Source organism: Erythrolamprus reginae, chromosome 1, assembly GCF_031021105.1.
Source record: "Erythrolamprus reginae isolate rEryReg1 chromosome 1, rEryReg1.hap1, whole genome shotgun sequence".
In the NCBI taxonomy this organism is placed as follows: Eukaryota; Metazoa; Chordata; class Lepidosauria; order Squamata; family Dipsadidae; genus Erythrolamprus; species Erythrolamprus reginae.
Genome location: NC_091950.1, coordinates 415,280,605 through 415,295,393, shown reverse-complemented (window position 1 = coordinate 415,295,393; position 14,789 = coordinate 415,280,605). Strand labels below are relative to the sequence as shown.

Below are 14,789 nucleotides of genomic sequence, written 5' to 3'. Positions count from 1 at the left end.
TTTCTCTCTTCCTTCCTTCCTCTCTTTTTTGTTCTTTCCCTCCCCCTCCTTCCCCCCTCTCTTTCTCTCTCTCTTGCTTTCTTTCCCTGTCTTTCTCTCTTGCTTTCTTTCCCGCTTTCTTTCTCATTCTCTCTCCCCTCCTTTCTCTCTCTCTCTCTCTCTTTCTCTCTCATTCACCACACCGGCAACAGAGAGAAAAAAAAGAGAGAGAGAGAGATGGAGAGAGAGTGGAGGGCGCCGTTGTCTTCGCCTCTGCCCGGCGGCTCTGCAGCGAAGAGGAAGTAGCCGCGCACCGCCTTCCGGGAGCCCGGACGACTTTTGGAGCCGTTTTGTTTTCGGCTGGGCGGAGGCGGCGCGCGGAGACGAAGACACGGCGCCCGGCCACACTCCGCCTCCCGGGAGCCCAGCCAACTTTTGGAGCCGTTTTGTTTTTAGCTGGGCTCCCGGGAGGTGGAGCGTGGCCGGGCACCGTGTCTTCGCCTCCGCGTGCCGCCTCTGCCCGGCTGAAAACAAAACGGCTCCAAAAGTTGGCCGGGCTCCTGGGAGGCAGAGTGTTCGGGGGGCGCCGTGTCTTCGCCTCCGTGCAGCTCTGCAGCGAAGAGGAAGTAGCCGCGCACCGCCTTCCGGGAGCCCGGCCGACTTTTGGAGCCGTTTTGTTTTCGGCCGGGCGGAGGTGGCACGCGGAGGCGAAGACACGGCGCCCGGCCACGCTCCGCCTCCCAGTATCCCAGCCGACTTTTGGAGCCGTTTTGTTTTCAGCTGGGCTCCCGGGAGGAGGAGCGTGGCCGGTCACCGTGTTGCAGCGGAGGAGAAAGAGAGGCGGAGCGGGCAGCGAGCGGCGGGCGGGCGGCCAGGTGTTCGGGGGGCAGCCGGCGCGCGCTCCCCAAATCTCTCTGCCAGCCCACCCGGCCGGAACATTCAAAATAAGAAAACCCTTTGCTCTTACTTTGAATGTTCTGGGCGGGCGCGCAGGCAGGGAGATGGGAAGAGCGCACGCTGGCCCGCGTGCCCGCCAGCCTCCGGAGAACGCCTGCCCCCCCTCTCTTGCAGCGGAGGAGAAAGAGAGGCTGGGCGGGTGGGGGGCAGGGCCGAGAGGCCAGGAGCGCGAGGGGTCCGGAGGCACCATGGAGAGGCAGGTGTGGCTGCGGCTCCCTTCTACTGCCCGCGCCTCCCCGCCCCCCCCCGCGGGCTGGCAGGGGGATGGGGAGTGCGCGGCCGAGGAAAAGGGTGCGCGCGGGGGTATTTTGGAGCGCGCGTGCGCTCACGTGCGCAGCTTACAGGGAACGGTGCCCACAGTCATGTGATCCAGGGAAAGCCTGCTATCTTTGGTGCTAGCGTTGTGCCCTCCAATGCTATCGTGGGCGCAACGTCCAGTGGTGCAATATTTTGCTTCTGTGCATGCGCAGCAAGGAAAATCTTGCATGAAGATTCTCACACGAGCGAGATTTTGGCGACTACCTGCAGTTGGATCAGCAGGAAGAGAAGTTCCCATGACTCCACTTAAAGACATTTATGGAAATGGGACTCAGTTTTCTACAGTCTCTACATTTGTTATTTAACCATGGATTAACCATGTTCATCATTGATAAAAGCCTCCATGGAGCGCTCCCAAAGGAAAGCTTTTTAAGCTATTAATCTTGCTAAACAATTACATCCAGCCTGAGGAAATGATTGATTAGAACCAGTTCCTGATGAAACACCTTCTTCCCCAATTCTGACATTTGATTTAGTCTTCTATTCAGGGTGCCAAACTCGATTACATGGAGGGCCACATCAGGGTTGCGTTTCACCTTAGAGAGGCGGGGGGAGGGGGGGGAGACAGCGGGGAGTGGTCAGATCTAAGTCCCTTGTGTCGGGGGCAGCTGTGGCGGCCTGAGTTCTCTGCCAGTGAAAACGGAGGTTGGGAGGGCCCTCCCGAGCTTTGTTTTCATTGGCAGTGGACTGGAGGTTATCCCAGGCAAAAACGGAGGTTGGGAGGGCTAAACATGGCTCTCCCGAGCTCCGTTTTCACTGACAAAGTCACTACGGGCGATCCTGTGGATTTACCAACCACGTCTGCTGGAAGTTTGTTTCAAGCATCTACTACTCTTTCAGTAAAATAATATTTTCTCATGTTTCTTCTGATCTTTCTCCCAGCTAACCAACAATCCCTTGTTCTTGTGTTCCCTTTCCTATTAAAAACACTTCCCTCCTGAACCTTATTTAACCCTTTAACATATTTAAATGTTTCGATCATGTCCCCCCTTTCCCTTCTGTCCTCCAGACTATTCACATTGAGTACATGAAGTCCTTCAAGCAGTAGTGGTATTAGGGTGGAAGGATAGCAATAAATGGACAATCCAGAATTGGTACTGATACATGGTGGACCACATCCACTTCGAAATTATGGAAATAAGATTAAATAACTTTGATGAAAATAAATTGGAGAAGCTGATGGCACGATGGAATAAGGTGAAAAATTATATCTTAAGTAGAATTTATGACGACAATGTGAAAAATAAATTCCAATCACTTTTTGTAGGTAAAGAAATGTAAACTGGAGCTAAGGAAGAAATTGAAACTTATTGCAAATAATTTAACCCCCTAAATGGTGGTGGGGTTTATTGGTGTTGGGCACTTTTTCTTTAAGTATTTTTTGTTTGTTTGTTGTAATAAAAATTTAATTGAAAATATATATATATATAAAAAAAGAGTTCATGAAGTCTTTCCTGATAAGTTTTATGCTGAAGACCTTCCACCATTTTCGTTCCAACATATCTTCTCAACTCGATTAAAAAGCATTGTGCAAACACTGATAGTTTACATGAGAAGGTCAAATTTTCTACCTGCTTCGCTGCTGCGCTGTTAACGTTTTCTTTGATCCAGGCGCTTCCCCTTGAAAATCGGTAAAAGTATCGTCAAGTCCACCCGACTTGGAAGCATCTTGGAAATCCTGGAAGTCGTCATCATCTGTTTTTGCAACCTAGAGATTTGGAGGAGATGTAAGAGCTTTTTCCAGGAGAAATGGAATAGAATAGAAAGTAGAGTAGGGTAGGACAGAGTAGAGTGTCCAGATATACAGAGCTACGCAGCAGGACTTGATAAGATATCAGAATTTATAGTGTGGCAATTTAGGAACCAGTGCAGAGAAATAACGAAGACACTTTTGGAGAAAACAGTAGTAAAATTTTACTCTTCAGTGCAATGAAAATATCTTCTGTCTTAGTCTGTTTACAGGATCAAACATTGCTTTAACTACAGGCAGTAAAGCTTACTTACATGTAGATACTAAACCAATCCATGTTTCTCTATATCAACACTACAGCTCTAACTCAATACTTAACTCACACTCAAAAGTGCTCCAGCCAGCCAAAACCAGCCAACAACAACAGCCAACAATCATTGTAAAGTTGCTTTGCATTTTATAATGCTCTGGTCCAATCAGGTTGCTGTTTACATCCTGTGACTCAGCATTTGTTACTGTTTAACATGCTTACACCCTTCTTTTACTTTATATGGTAACTTAATGGAAATGAAAGATTCAACCTGGAGATAAGGAAGAACTTCCTGACGGTGAGAGCGATCAACCAGTGGAAGGGCCTGCCAGCGGAGGTTGTCAACTCCCCAACTTTGGACATTTTCAAGAGGAGATTGGACTGCCATTTGGCTAGGGTGCTGTAGGGTTTCCTGCTTAAGCAGGGGGTTGGATTCGATGACCTGTAAAGTCCCTTTCAACTCTAATAATAAATAAATAAATAAATAACCTAGGATTGACTACTGTAACGCTCTCTACATGGGGCTACCTCGGAAAAGTGTTCGGAAACTTCAGATTGTGCAGAATGCAGCTGCGAGAGCAATCATGGGCTTTCCCAAGTATGCCCATGTTTCACCAACACTCCGCAGTCTGCATTGGTTGCCGATCAGTTTCCGGTCACAATTCAAAGTGTTGGTTATGACCTATAAAGCTCTTCATGGCATCGGACCAGAATATCTCCGGGACCGCCTTCTGCCGCATGAATCCCAGCGACCGGTTAGGTCCCACAGAGTTGGCCTTCTCCGGGTCCCGTCGACTAAACAATGTCATTTGACGGGACCCAGGGGAAGAGCCTTCTCTGTGGTGGCCCCAGCCCTCTGGAACCAACTCCCCCCAGAGATCAGAATTGCCCCCACCCTCCTTCCCTTTCGTAAACTTCTCAAAACCCACCTCTGCCGTCAGGCATAGGGGAATTGAAATATCTTCCCCAGGCCTATATAATTTATGTATGGTGTGTTGTGTGCATGTTTTTTAAATTATGGGTTTTTAACTTCGTATTATTAGATTTGTATTGTACATTGTTTCTATCACTGCTGTGAGCCGCCCCGAGTCTATGGAGAGGGGCAGCATACAAATTTAATAAATAAATAAATAATAAATTGAGCTAATCCTTGAAATAGAGTAGAGTTGAACAGGAATAGAATAGGCTAGAATAGAATAGGACAGAATAGGAATAGGAGAGAATTAGAATAGAACAGAATTAGAATGAATGGAATAGGAATAGAAATGAATTAGAATAGAAATAGAATAGAAACCGAACTTCTGGCTTGTCCGTTTGGTTATTTTTTTTGCCTCTGGGACTTCAGGGAAGCTTTCCTGAAGCATCTGGAGGGTGAAACGGCTTTTCCTAAGGCTGAAAATCCCCTGGCCAGGGCACGCATGCATGCTGGAGCTGACACAGGGCAAAGTCTTGCATGCCCACTGATATGGCTCCACATGCCACCTGTGGCACACGTGCCATAGGTTTGCCATCACTGGTATAGGGTCCCCTGCTTGAGCAAGAGATTGAATTAGAAGACCTCCAGCTCTATTCTGATTGATTGATTGACCAACCAGGACAACTCCCAGAATACTATGGGAAGCATACAAAATTACAAAAGCATAATAATAAACAACTGTATCTAAATCAGGATCATAAGCCCGGCTAGCTCAGGAATTCTGGGAGATGATGTTCGCAAGTCTTCAGGCTGCCATGCAGAATAACTGAATAACAGAGTTGGAAGGAACCTTGCAGGAGGCACCATGGCGTTTCAGACATATGGCTGTCCAATCTCAACTTCTGGAGGCAAGGTGTTCCACAGATTAATTGTTATAACTCTCAGGAAATTTCTCCTTAGTTTTAGGCAGTAGTGAGTTCGAAAACGCTTTGCAACCAGTTCGGACATGCGTCCTGAGCAGATGGGCGGAGCATCCCGCCGCCGATGTTACCAGTTTGCAAAACTGGGCCGAACCGGAAGCAACCCAGCACTGTTCTAGGTTGCTTCTCTCCATGATTAGTTTAGAAACATAGAAACATAGAAGACTGATGGCAGAAAAAGACCTCATGGTCCATCTAGTCTGCCCTAATACGATTTCCTGTATTTTTATCTTAGGATGGATATATGTTTATCCCAGGCATGTTTAAATTCAGTTACTGTGGATTTACCAACCACGTCTGCTGGAAGTTTGTTCCAAGGATCTACTACTCTTTCAGTAAAATAATATTTTCTCAAGTTGCTTTTGATCTTTCCCCCAACTAACCTCAGATTGTGCCCCCTTGTTCTTGTGTTCACTTTCCTATTAAAAACGCTTCCCTCCTGAACCTTATTTAACTAACATATTTAAATGTTTCGATCATGTCCCCCCCTTTCCTTCTGTCCTCCAGACTATACAGATTGAGTCCATAAAGTCTTTCCTGATACGTTTTATGCTTAAGACCTTCCACCATTCTTGTAGCCCGTCTTTGGACCCGTTCAATTTTGTCAATATCTTTTTGTAGGTGAGGTCTCCAGAACTGGACACAGTATTTCAAATGGGGTCTCACCAGCACTCTATATAGAGGGATCACAATCTCTGTCTTCCTGCTTGTTACACTTCTAGCTATGCAGCCAAGCATCCTACTTGCTTTTCCTACCGCCGGACCACACTGTTCACCCATTTTGAGACTTTCAGAAATCACTCCCCCTAAATCCTTTTCTTCTGAACTTTTTGCTAACACAGAACTGCCAATACAATGCTCAGATTGAGGATTCCTTTTCCCCAGGTGCATTATTTTACATTTGGAAACATTAAAACATTTGGAAACATTAAACGTTTCCATCCCTTGCTTCTTGTCCTGCCTTTAGGTGCTTTTGATTACCCCTAGATCAGTGATGGCGAACCTATGGCACATGTGCCATAGGTGGCACATGGAGCCATATTGCTGGCATGCGAGCTGTTGCCCTAGCTCAGCTCCAATGTACATGTGTGTGCTGGCCAGCTGATTTTTTGGTTTGCACAGAGACTCTGGGAGGATGGGAGAGGGCATTTTTACCTTCCCACAGCTCCAAGGAAGCCTTTGAGCCTGGGGAGGGTGAAACATGAGCCAACTGGGCCCCCAAAAGTTGGGAAACAGGCCGTTTCTCACCTTCAGGGAGCTCCTGGGGTGGGGGAAACTGTTTTCACTCTCCCCAGGCATTGAATTATAGGTGTGGGCACTCGGGCATGTGCGACAGTGCGCGCCCACGCTCTTTTGGCACCTGAGGAAAAAAAGCTTTGCCATCACTGGTCTAGATAATATGTTCAGACAGATGTTTGAATCCCATGGCTGAAAGTCAAAATATTAAAAGAACAAGTTGCCTTAAACCACCTTTATGACAGGGTCATTCTTTGTCAAGTGGACCAGGTGTCCACTTGACTGATTTTTGCAGCCTTATTTGAAAAGAAACCATCACAAAAACAACATATAGGATAGGAAAAAATGTGCTCTTTCTAATGATACAAAAATAAAGATGATTGAAGGTGAGAAAAGAGAGAGCTCTGTTTGATCACCTTCAATCACTTTCATTAGAAAGAGCAAGTTTTTTCCTATCACTCTCTGTTTTCTGACCTTCAATCATTTTCATTTTAATTTCATTTAAAAAAGCACATTTTTTTCTATCATATATGTTGTTTTTGCGATGGTTTCTTTTCTACCACACGAATCCCAGCGGCCGATAAGGTCCCACAGAGTTGGCATTCTCCAGGTCCCGTCGACGTTTGGCGGGCCCCAGGGGAAGAGCCTTCTCTGTGGCGGCCCCGGCCCTCTGGAACCAACTCCCCCCAGAGATTAGAACGGCCCCCACCCTACTTGTCTTTCGCAAATTACTTAAGACCCACCTTTGTCGCCAGGCATGGGGGAGTTAAGTTATCCTTTCCCCCTAGGCTATTACAAGTTATGCATGGTATGTTTGTGTGTATGTTTGGTTTTTTATAATAAAGGGTTTTTTAGTTGTTTTTATTAATTGGATTGTTCATGTTGTTTTACCACTGTTGTTACCTGCCCCGAGTCTGCGGAGAGGGGCGGCATACAAATCCAATTAAAAAATCAAATAAAAATAAGGCTTCAATTTCACCTGGTCCACTTGACAAAGAATGACCGGACAGGGAATATATCAGCACTCACCTGGTTTGCAGGGAAAGGTTGGATGAAACTGCCGGAAGCCTGTGTGGTGGTTACACCCATTGGTGTCGCCATGCTGATCCCCACCACTGCGGGTCCTATACTGAGAGGCATGGAAACCGGTGGCCCAGGAGGCATCAAAGGCTGTTGGCTCACTGTGACAGGGATGGCCATCTGGAGCCCACTTAAGGTAGGGACGGGGGCCGAAGGAAACTGGTTTAAACCTTCAGGGCTCATGGCTGGCACTCCTCTCTGTATGAACAGGGGGAGAAAATGCAGGAAACTGAGCGTTCTCACAACCAAGTCAATTAAAGCAATTTTGTGTTTCTTCAGACAGATAGCGTAGCTGCGACAGTGTTTCACAATGGTGTCTGTAAGTGATGTATGAATCCCAGCGACCAGTTAGGTCCCACAGAGTGGATCTTCTCCGGGTCCCGTCAACTAAGCAATGTCGCCTGGCGGGACCCAGGGGAAGAGCCTTCTCTGTGGCGGGCCCAGCCCTCTGGAACCAACTCCCCCCAGAGATTAGAACTGGCCCCACCCTCCTTGCCTTTCGTAAACAACTTAAAACCCACCTCTGCCGCCAGGCATGGGGGAATTGAGATCCTCTTTCCCCCTAGGCCTTTACAATTCTGTGCATGGTATGTATGTATGGTGATGTGATGTGCCGGTGCCTGGAGGCTGTTGGGGCCTGGATGGGTGTCAACAGACTCAAGCTCAACCCGGATAAGACGGAGTGGCTGTGGGTTCTGCCTCCCAAGGACAATCCCATCTGTCCGTCCATCACCCTGGGGGGGGAATTATTGACCCCCTCAGAGAGGGTCCGCAACTTGGGCGTCCTCCTCGATCCACAGCTCACATTAGAACAACATCTTTCAGCTGTGGCGAGGGGGGCGTTTGCCCAGGTTCGCCTGGTGCACCAGTTGCGGCCCTATCTGGACCGGGACTCATTGCTCACAGTCACTCATGCCCTCATCACCTCGAGGTTCGACTACTGTAATGCTCTCTACATGGGGCTACCTTTGAAAAGTGTTCGGAAACTTCAGATCGTGCAAAATGCAGCTGCGAGAGCAGTCATGGGCCTACCTAGGTATGCCCATGTTTCACCATCACTCCGCAGTCTGCATTGGTTGCCGATCAATTTCCGGTCACAATTCAAAGTGTTGGTTATGACCTTTAAAGCCCTTCATGGCATCGGACCAGAATATCTCCGAGACCGCCTCCTGCCGCACGAATCCCAGCGACCGATTAGGTCCCACAGAGTGGGCCTTCTCCGGGTCCCGTCAACTAAACAATGTCGGTTGGCGGGCCCCAGGGGAAGAGCCTTCTCTGTGGCGGCCCCGGCCCTCTGGAACCAACTCCCCCCGGAGATTAGAACTGCCCCTACTCTTCCTGCCTTCCGTAAACTCCTTAAAACCCACCTTTGCCGTCAGGCATGGGGGAACTGAAACATCTCCCCCTGGGCACGTTTAATTTATGCATGGTATGTCTGTGTGTGTGACTGTTAGCATATGGGGTTTTTTAAATATTTAAATATTTTAAATTTGTCTGATTGCTTATGATTTGTTTTTACATGTTGTGAGCCGCCCCGAGTCTTCGGAGAGGGGCGGCATACAAATCTAAGTAATAAATAAATAAATAAATAAATGTATGTTTGATTTTTATATTAATGGATTTTTAATCATTTCTAATACCAAATTATTATTGTACACTGTTTTATTGTCGCTGTTAGCCGCCCCGAGTCTCCGGAGAGGGGCGGCATACAAATCCAATAAATAAATAAATAACTAAATGTTACAAGCAGCCTATCGTCACTGAATTTCTCACTGCGGAGAATGAAACTCTTGGGAACGTTTGTGTACAGTTTATGGAGAATCTACAGTCGACAGAAGTATGGTTAGTTGCTGGGCACAGAGTGTGAGGCCATTAGAGGTTATTTGCACAGTGCAGAAATGGCTTCGTGACCAGAACAAGGAGTGGTACCGTCAGGGCATACACGCCCTTGTGTCTCGCTGGAGAACATAAGAACATAATGCATGGTAATTTATGCATGGTATGTCTGTATGTATGTTTGGTTTTTATAATAATGGGTTTTTAACTGTTTTTAGTATTGGATTATTATTATATGCTGTTTTATTACTGTTGTTAGCCGCCCCGAGTCTGCGGAGAGGGGCGGCATACAAATCCAATCAATCAATCAATCAATCAATCAATCAATAAGAAGAGTCATGCTGAATCAGGCCAAAGCCCATCGAGTCCAGCATTCTGTGTCACACAGTACCCCACCAATTGTCCTTGGGGATCTTGAGCAGAAAGAGAAGGCAAAACCCTCCCTTTCCCTTGACCCCCAACAAATGGTACTCTGCCGCACGAATCCCAGTGACCGGTTAGGTCCCATAGAGTTGGCCTTCTCCGGGTCCCATCGACTAAACAATGTCGTCTGGCGGGACCCAGGGGAAGAGCCTTCTCTGTGGCGGCCCCGACCCTCTGGAACCAGCTCCCCCCGGAGATTAGAACTGACCCCACCCTCCTTGCCTTTCGCAAACTTCTTAAAACCCACCTCTGCCGCCAGGCACGGGGGAACTGAGACATCTCCCCTGGGCCTATACAGTTTATGCATGGTATGTTTGTGTGTATGTTTCTTTTTAAATAAGGGGTTTTAATTATTACATTTGTTTTATATTGTACTATTATTGTTGTGAGCCGCCCCGAGTCTACGGAGAGGGGCGGCATACAAATCTAATAAATAATAATAATAATAATAATAATAATAATAATAATAATAATAATAATAAATACAATCCTGCCTGCCTCAACCAACATAGAGGCGGCACATGGACATCCATTTCAAGGAGGAAGGCCACAGAACGGGATGGAGATTGCATGGAAAAATAGGGAGCGTAGAAGAAACATAATTCTTTCTTATATGTAAGTTTCATTGTGTTCAATAAATAATTGTTGAAGAAGAAAAATTGTGCTGCATTACTTTCTGGGTGACCCTCGTATATGTCTGTATATATCTCTCACCACAGGCTCAAAGTTGACTCAGCCTTCTGCCCTTCTGAGGTGGGTAAAATGAGAACCCAGATTATTGGGGGCAATGGGCTGATTCTGTAAATCGCTTAGAGAGGGCTGTAAAATAATGAGCCGAGGTGGCGCAATGGGTAGAGTGCAGTACTGCTGTTGTGGTTGGCTCTGGCCCAGCTCCTGCCCCAAGGACTGTGGATGTGGGGGAGACATCCACATTCTGCAGGCCTGTTTTGCCCCCTGATGGAATCTGATGATGAAGGCTCCTCTGACCGAGAAGACATGAGTGACAGGGAGGAGGAGAGTGTGGCAGACAGCTCAGAAGGAGATCAATTATCTCTCTCCTCCTTGGATTCGGAACAAGAGTTAATGATACAGCCACGCATGCGGAGAGCGATGCATGGGCAGCAACAACTGAGAGATTATTATCAAAGAAAATGAGGCCACCTGTGGTTGGGTGGGGCTGGGGTGATTAGTGAGGCTGCTATAAATAGCAGTCTGTGGGTTCGGCCATTGTGGAGGATTATCTGATCGTTGTGTTTCGTGCCTGCTTTGCTGACTTTGACCTTTTGTGTGCTGATTTTTCCCCTGCTTTGAAACTAAACCAGGGCAAAGTGTGTGTCACTTTGTGAAAGAAGAAGGACTGTGAATTGCCTCACAGCTGCAAGCTAAGTATCACAGAACTGATAAGGGACTTGTACAAATTACCAGTTTGTTTGGAGACGAGTGCTCTTTGCTCTACAAAAACAGGGCTTAGTTTAAGTGAATTTTCATTATAAAGAACATTGTTTTGAATTTTCAAACGTGTGTGTGTGTGAAATTTGTACCTGGGAATTTTCGGGAGGAGTCTACCAGAGAGCCTGACAGAACAACTGCGGACCACTAAAGCTGTCTGCTAGATCTGCAGGTCAGCGGTTCAAATCTCATCACGGGCTCAAGGTTGACTCAGCCTTCCATCCTTCCGAGGTGGGTAAAATGAGGACGCGGATTGTGGGGGCAATAGCCTAGCTCTGTTAAAAAGTGCTATTTCTAACATGTTGTGAGCCGCCCTGAGGAGAAGGGCGGCATAAAAAAAAATCGAACAAACAAACAAATAAAAGCACTATGAAGCGGCATATAAATCTAATTGCTATTGCTATCTTTTACATAAACCACTGCTAAATGTCTAAGGCTCTGTGTGCTATGTTTTGCTTCTGGGTTGTCTCCTAATACATACTGCAAATGCTCTGACAGGGATTATGCAATACAGTGTTCCCTCGATTTTCGCGGGTTCGAACTTCGCGAAAAGTCTATACCACGTTTTTTCTAAAATATTAATTAAAAAAACACTTAGTTGTTTTTTCCCCTATACCACAGTTTTTCCCGCTCGGTGACGTCATATGTCATCGCCAAACTTTCGTCCGCCTTTAATAAATATTTTTTAAAATAAACTTTAATAAATAAACATGGTGAGTAATAATCTAAATGGTTTCTAAGGGAATGAGAAATTGTAATTTAGGGGTTCAAAGAGTGAAGGGAAGGCTTGTGATAGTGTCCATAGCCAAAAATAGTGTATTTACTTCCGCATCTCTACTTTGCGGAAATTCGATTTTCACGGGCGGTCTCAGAACGCATCCCCTGTGAAAATCGAGGGAACACTGTAGTTATAAATATGAAAAATGGTCATAAGTTACTTTTTTCAGTGCCAGAACTTTCAATGGTCACTAAATGAATGGTTATAAGTCAAGGACTGCATGTATTTGCATGTAAAATGGCCCCTCGATAGACAAGCCATTAAGGATGCCCCCCCCAGTTTTAATCTGACCCTGATTCCTACCTGAGTTAGCGCAATCATAGCCAAAACGGTGTAGAGTTCTTCTTTTGTCAGCTTCCCTGGAGTGGTGCGATTGGCTAAGGCCCAAATCTGTCCAAGAGTTTCTCTGGGAAGCCCAGAGGACATCAGAATTGGATAGAGTTTTCCGGTATCTATCCCGGATGGTGTCATGGTGGTTTCGAGAATCTTCTTATAAAGATCTGTGAAAGGACAGAATTTGATCCAAGAGATTAAAAATACTGCAAACTCAAGCAAATTCAAAAGGCTGGGCCTTTTCCGCCCTCAAACATTAATCTAGCTTTATTTAACTGATTTATATCCCGTCTGTCAGTATTATGTACCTAACTGGTTGGGTTTGTCAATATATGAACCAGCCATGTATGTTAGGAGGAATTAGCATAATGTTGCTTTAAGGGCTAATGCTGCAATTAATTGTGAAAAGGGAGTCAGATGTGTTTCAGCTATTGATTGTCATTGTTGCTAATGCTTGCTATTGCTATTATTATTATTATTATTATTATTATTATTATTATTATTATTATTTATTAAATTTGTACGCCGCCCCTCTCCGCAGACTCGGGGCGGCTCACAGCAGCAATAGAAAACAATATACAATACAAATCTAATATTACAAAGTTAAAAACCCATAATTTAAAAAACATGCACACAACATACCATACATAAACTATATAGGCCTGGGGAAGATGTCTCAGTTCCCCCATGCCTGACGGCAGAGGTGGGTTTTAGGAAGTTTACGAAAGGCAAGGAGGGTGGGGGCAATCCTAATCTCTGGGGGGAGCTGGTTCCAGAGGGTCGTGGCCGCCACAGAGAAGGCTCTTCCCCTGGGTCCCGCTAGATGACATTGTTTAGTCGACGGGACCCAGAGAAGGCCAACTCTGTGGGACCTGACTGGTCGCTGGGATTCGTGGGGCAGAAGGCAGTCCCAGAGATATTCTGGTCCGATGCCATGAAGGGCTTTATCTATCTATTGTATATTTGTAAATAATTTTTTTTTTAAAATTATTTTTAAAAAAAACCAATTTAAATTTATTTATTAGATTTGTATGCCGCCCCTCTCCGAGTGCTTTACAGCCCCCTCTAAGCGGTTTACAGAGTCAGCATCTCAGGCTCTTTCCCCAATAATCTGAGCCCTCATTTTACCCACCTGGGAAGGATGGAAGCTGAGTCAACTCTGAGCTTGGTGAGATTTGAACTGCCAAATTACAGTCAGTGAGCAGAAGTAGCCTGCAGTACTGCACTCTAACCACTGTGCCACCCACCAGGGTTTTTATTTATTTATTATTTATTTATTTATTAGATTTGTATGCCGCCCCTCTCCGTAGACTCGGGGCGGCTCACAACAATAACAAGAACAATGTGAAAAACAAATCTAATAATTTAAAAAACACTAAAAACCCCATTATTAAAAGCAAACACACACACAAACATACCATGTATAAACTGTATAGGCCCAGGGGAGATGTGTCAATTCCCCCATGCCTGACCGCAGAGATGGGTCTTAAGAACTTTACGAAAGGCAAGGAGGGTGGGGGCAGTTCTAATCTCCGGGGGGAGCTGGTTCCAGAGGGTCGGGGCCGCCACAGAGAAGGCTCTTCTCCTGGGTCCCGCTAAACGACATTGTTTAGTCGACGGGAGCCGGAGAAGGCCAACTCTGTGGGACCTAACCGGTCGCTGGGATTCGTGCGGCAGAAGGCGGTCCCGGAGGGTTCATAATAACAACATGAAAATGACATTTCCTACCTGAATACAGTATTCATCCTCATCATTTTATTAATTATTACCTGGAACTAAATTATCGTTGTAAATCCACGGAGGCATCATTTGCTGGATTGGGTCCTGGGAAGGAAAAACTCCAACGCCTAAAGACACAGACACACACACACAAAGACAGATCGTTAGACAATCGCTAAAACCAACGACTCTGCTGGGACACGTCTATCAAGAGTAGCTCCAAGGAAGGAATCAGTTCTCCAAAGGTGGTGAAAGAAATAAAAAGTGATTGGTTCAAGAAAAAGCGAGCAAGCGTTTCTGCATTCGTATTAGAGCTCTGGAGTAAAGCATAGGGTAACTTTCTGCAAAATACTCTCGGGCAGCTGAACAACGACAACAAAAAAAGAAAGCACACACACACACAAAAAATCCATCCAGAAGTTCAAGTGCTGCCAGAAAAGTAAAGTAAGGAGAAATACTACATAGAAACCTAGAAACATAGAAGACTGACGGCAGAAAAAGACCTCATGGTCCATCTAGTCTGCCCTTATACTATTTCCTGTATTTTATCTTAGGATGGATATATGTTTATCCCAGGCATGTTTAAATTCAGTTACTGTGGATTTACCAACCACGTCTGCTTGGAAGTTTGTTCCAAGGATCTACTACTCTTTCAGTGAAATAATATTTTCTCACGTTGCTTTTGATCTTTTCCCCAACTAACTTCAGATTGTGTCCCCTTGTTCTTGTGTTCACTTTCCTATTAAAAACACTTCCCTCCTGGACCTTATTTAACCCTTTAACAT

At 45.8% G+C, this 14,789-nt stretch overlaps 1 protein-coding gene across 3 annotated transcripts in view; it reads right to left on the bottom strand.

The window, feature by feature from the left end:
* Positions 1–14,789, bottom strand: part of SYNRG (synergin gamma) — a 98,182-nt gene that overhangs the window by 52,720 nt on the left and 30,673 nt on the right. For all 3 annotated transcript variants that reach the window (XM_070735283.1, XM_070735285.1, XM_070735286.1), the window contains 4 exons: positions 14,055–14,132; positions 12,256–12,452; positions 7,416–7,664; positions 2,826–2,962 (listed from right to left, as the gene is read on the bottom strand). In XM_070735283.1, the coding sequence (XP_070591384.1) occupies positions 2,826–2,962; positions 7,416–7,664; positions 12,256–12,452; positions 14,055–14,132 (661 nt within the window). The remainder of the gene's footprint in view (positions 1–2,825; positions 2,963–7,415; positions 7,665–12,255; positions 12,453–14,054; positions 14,133–14,789) is intronic.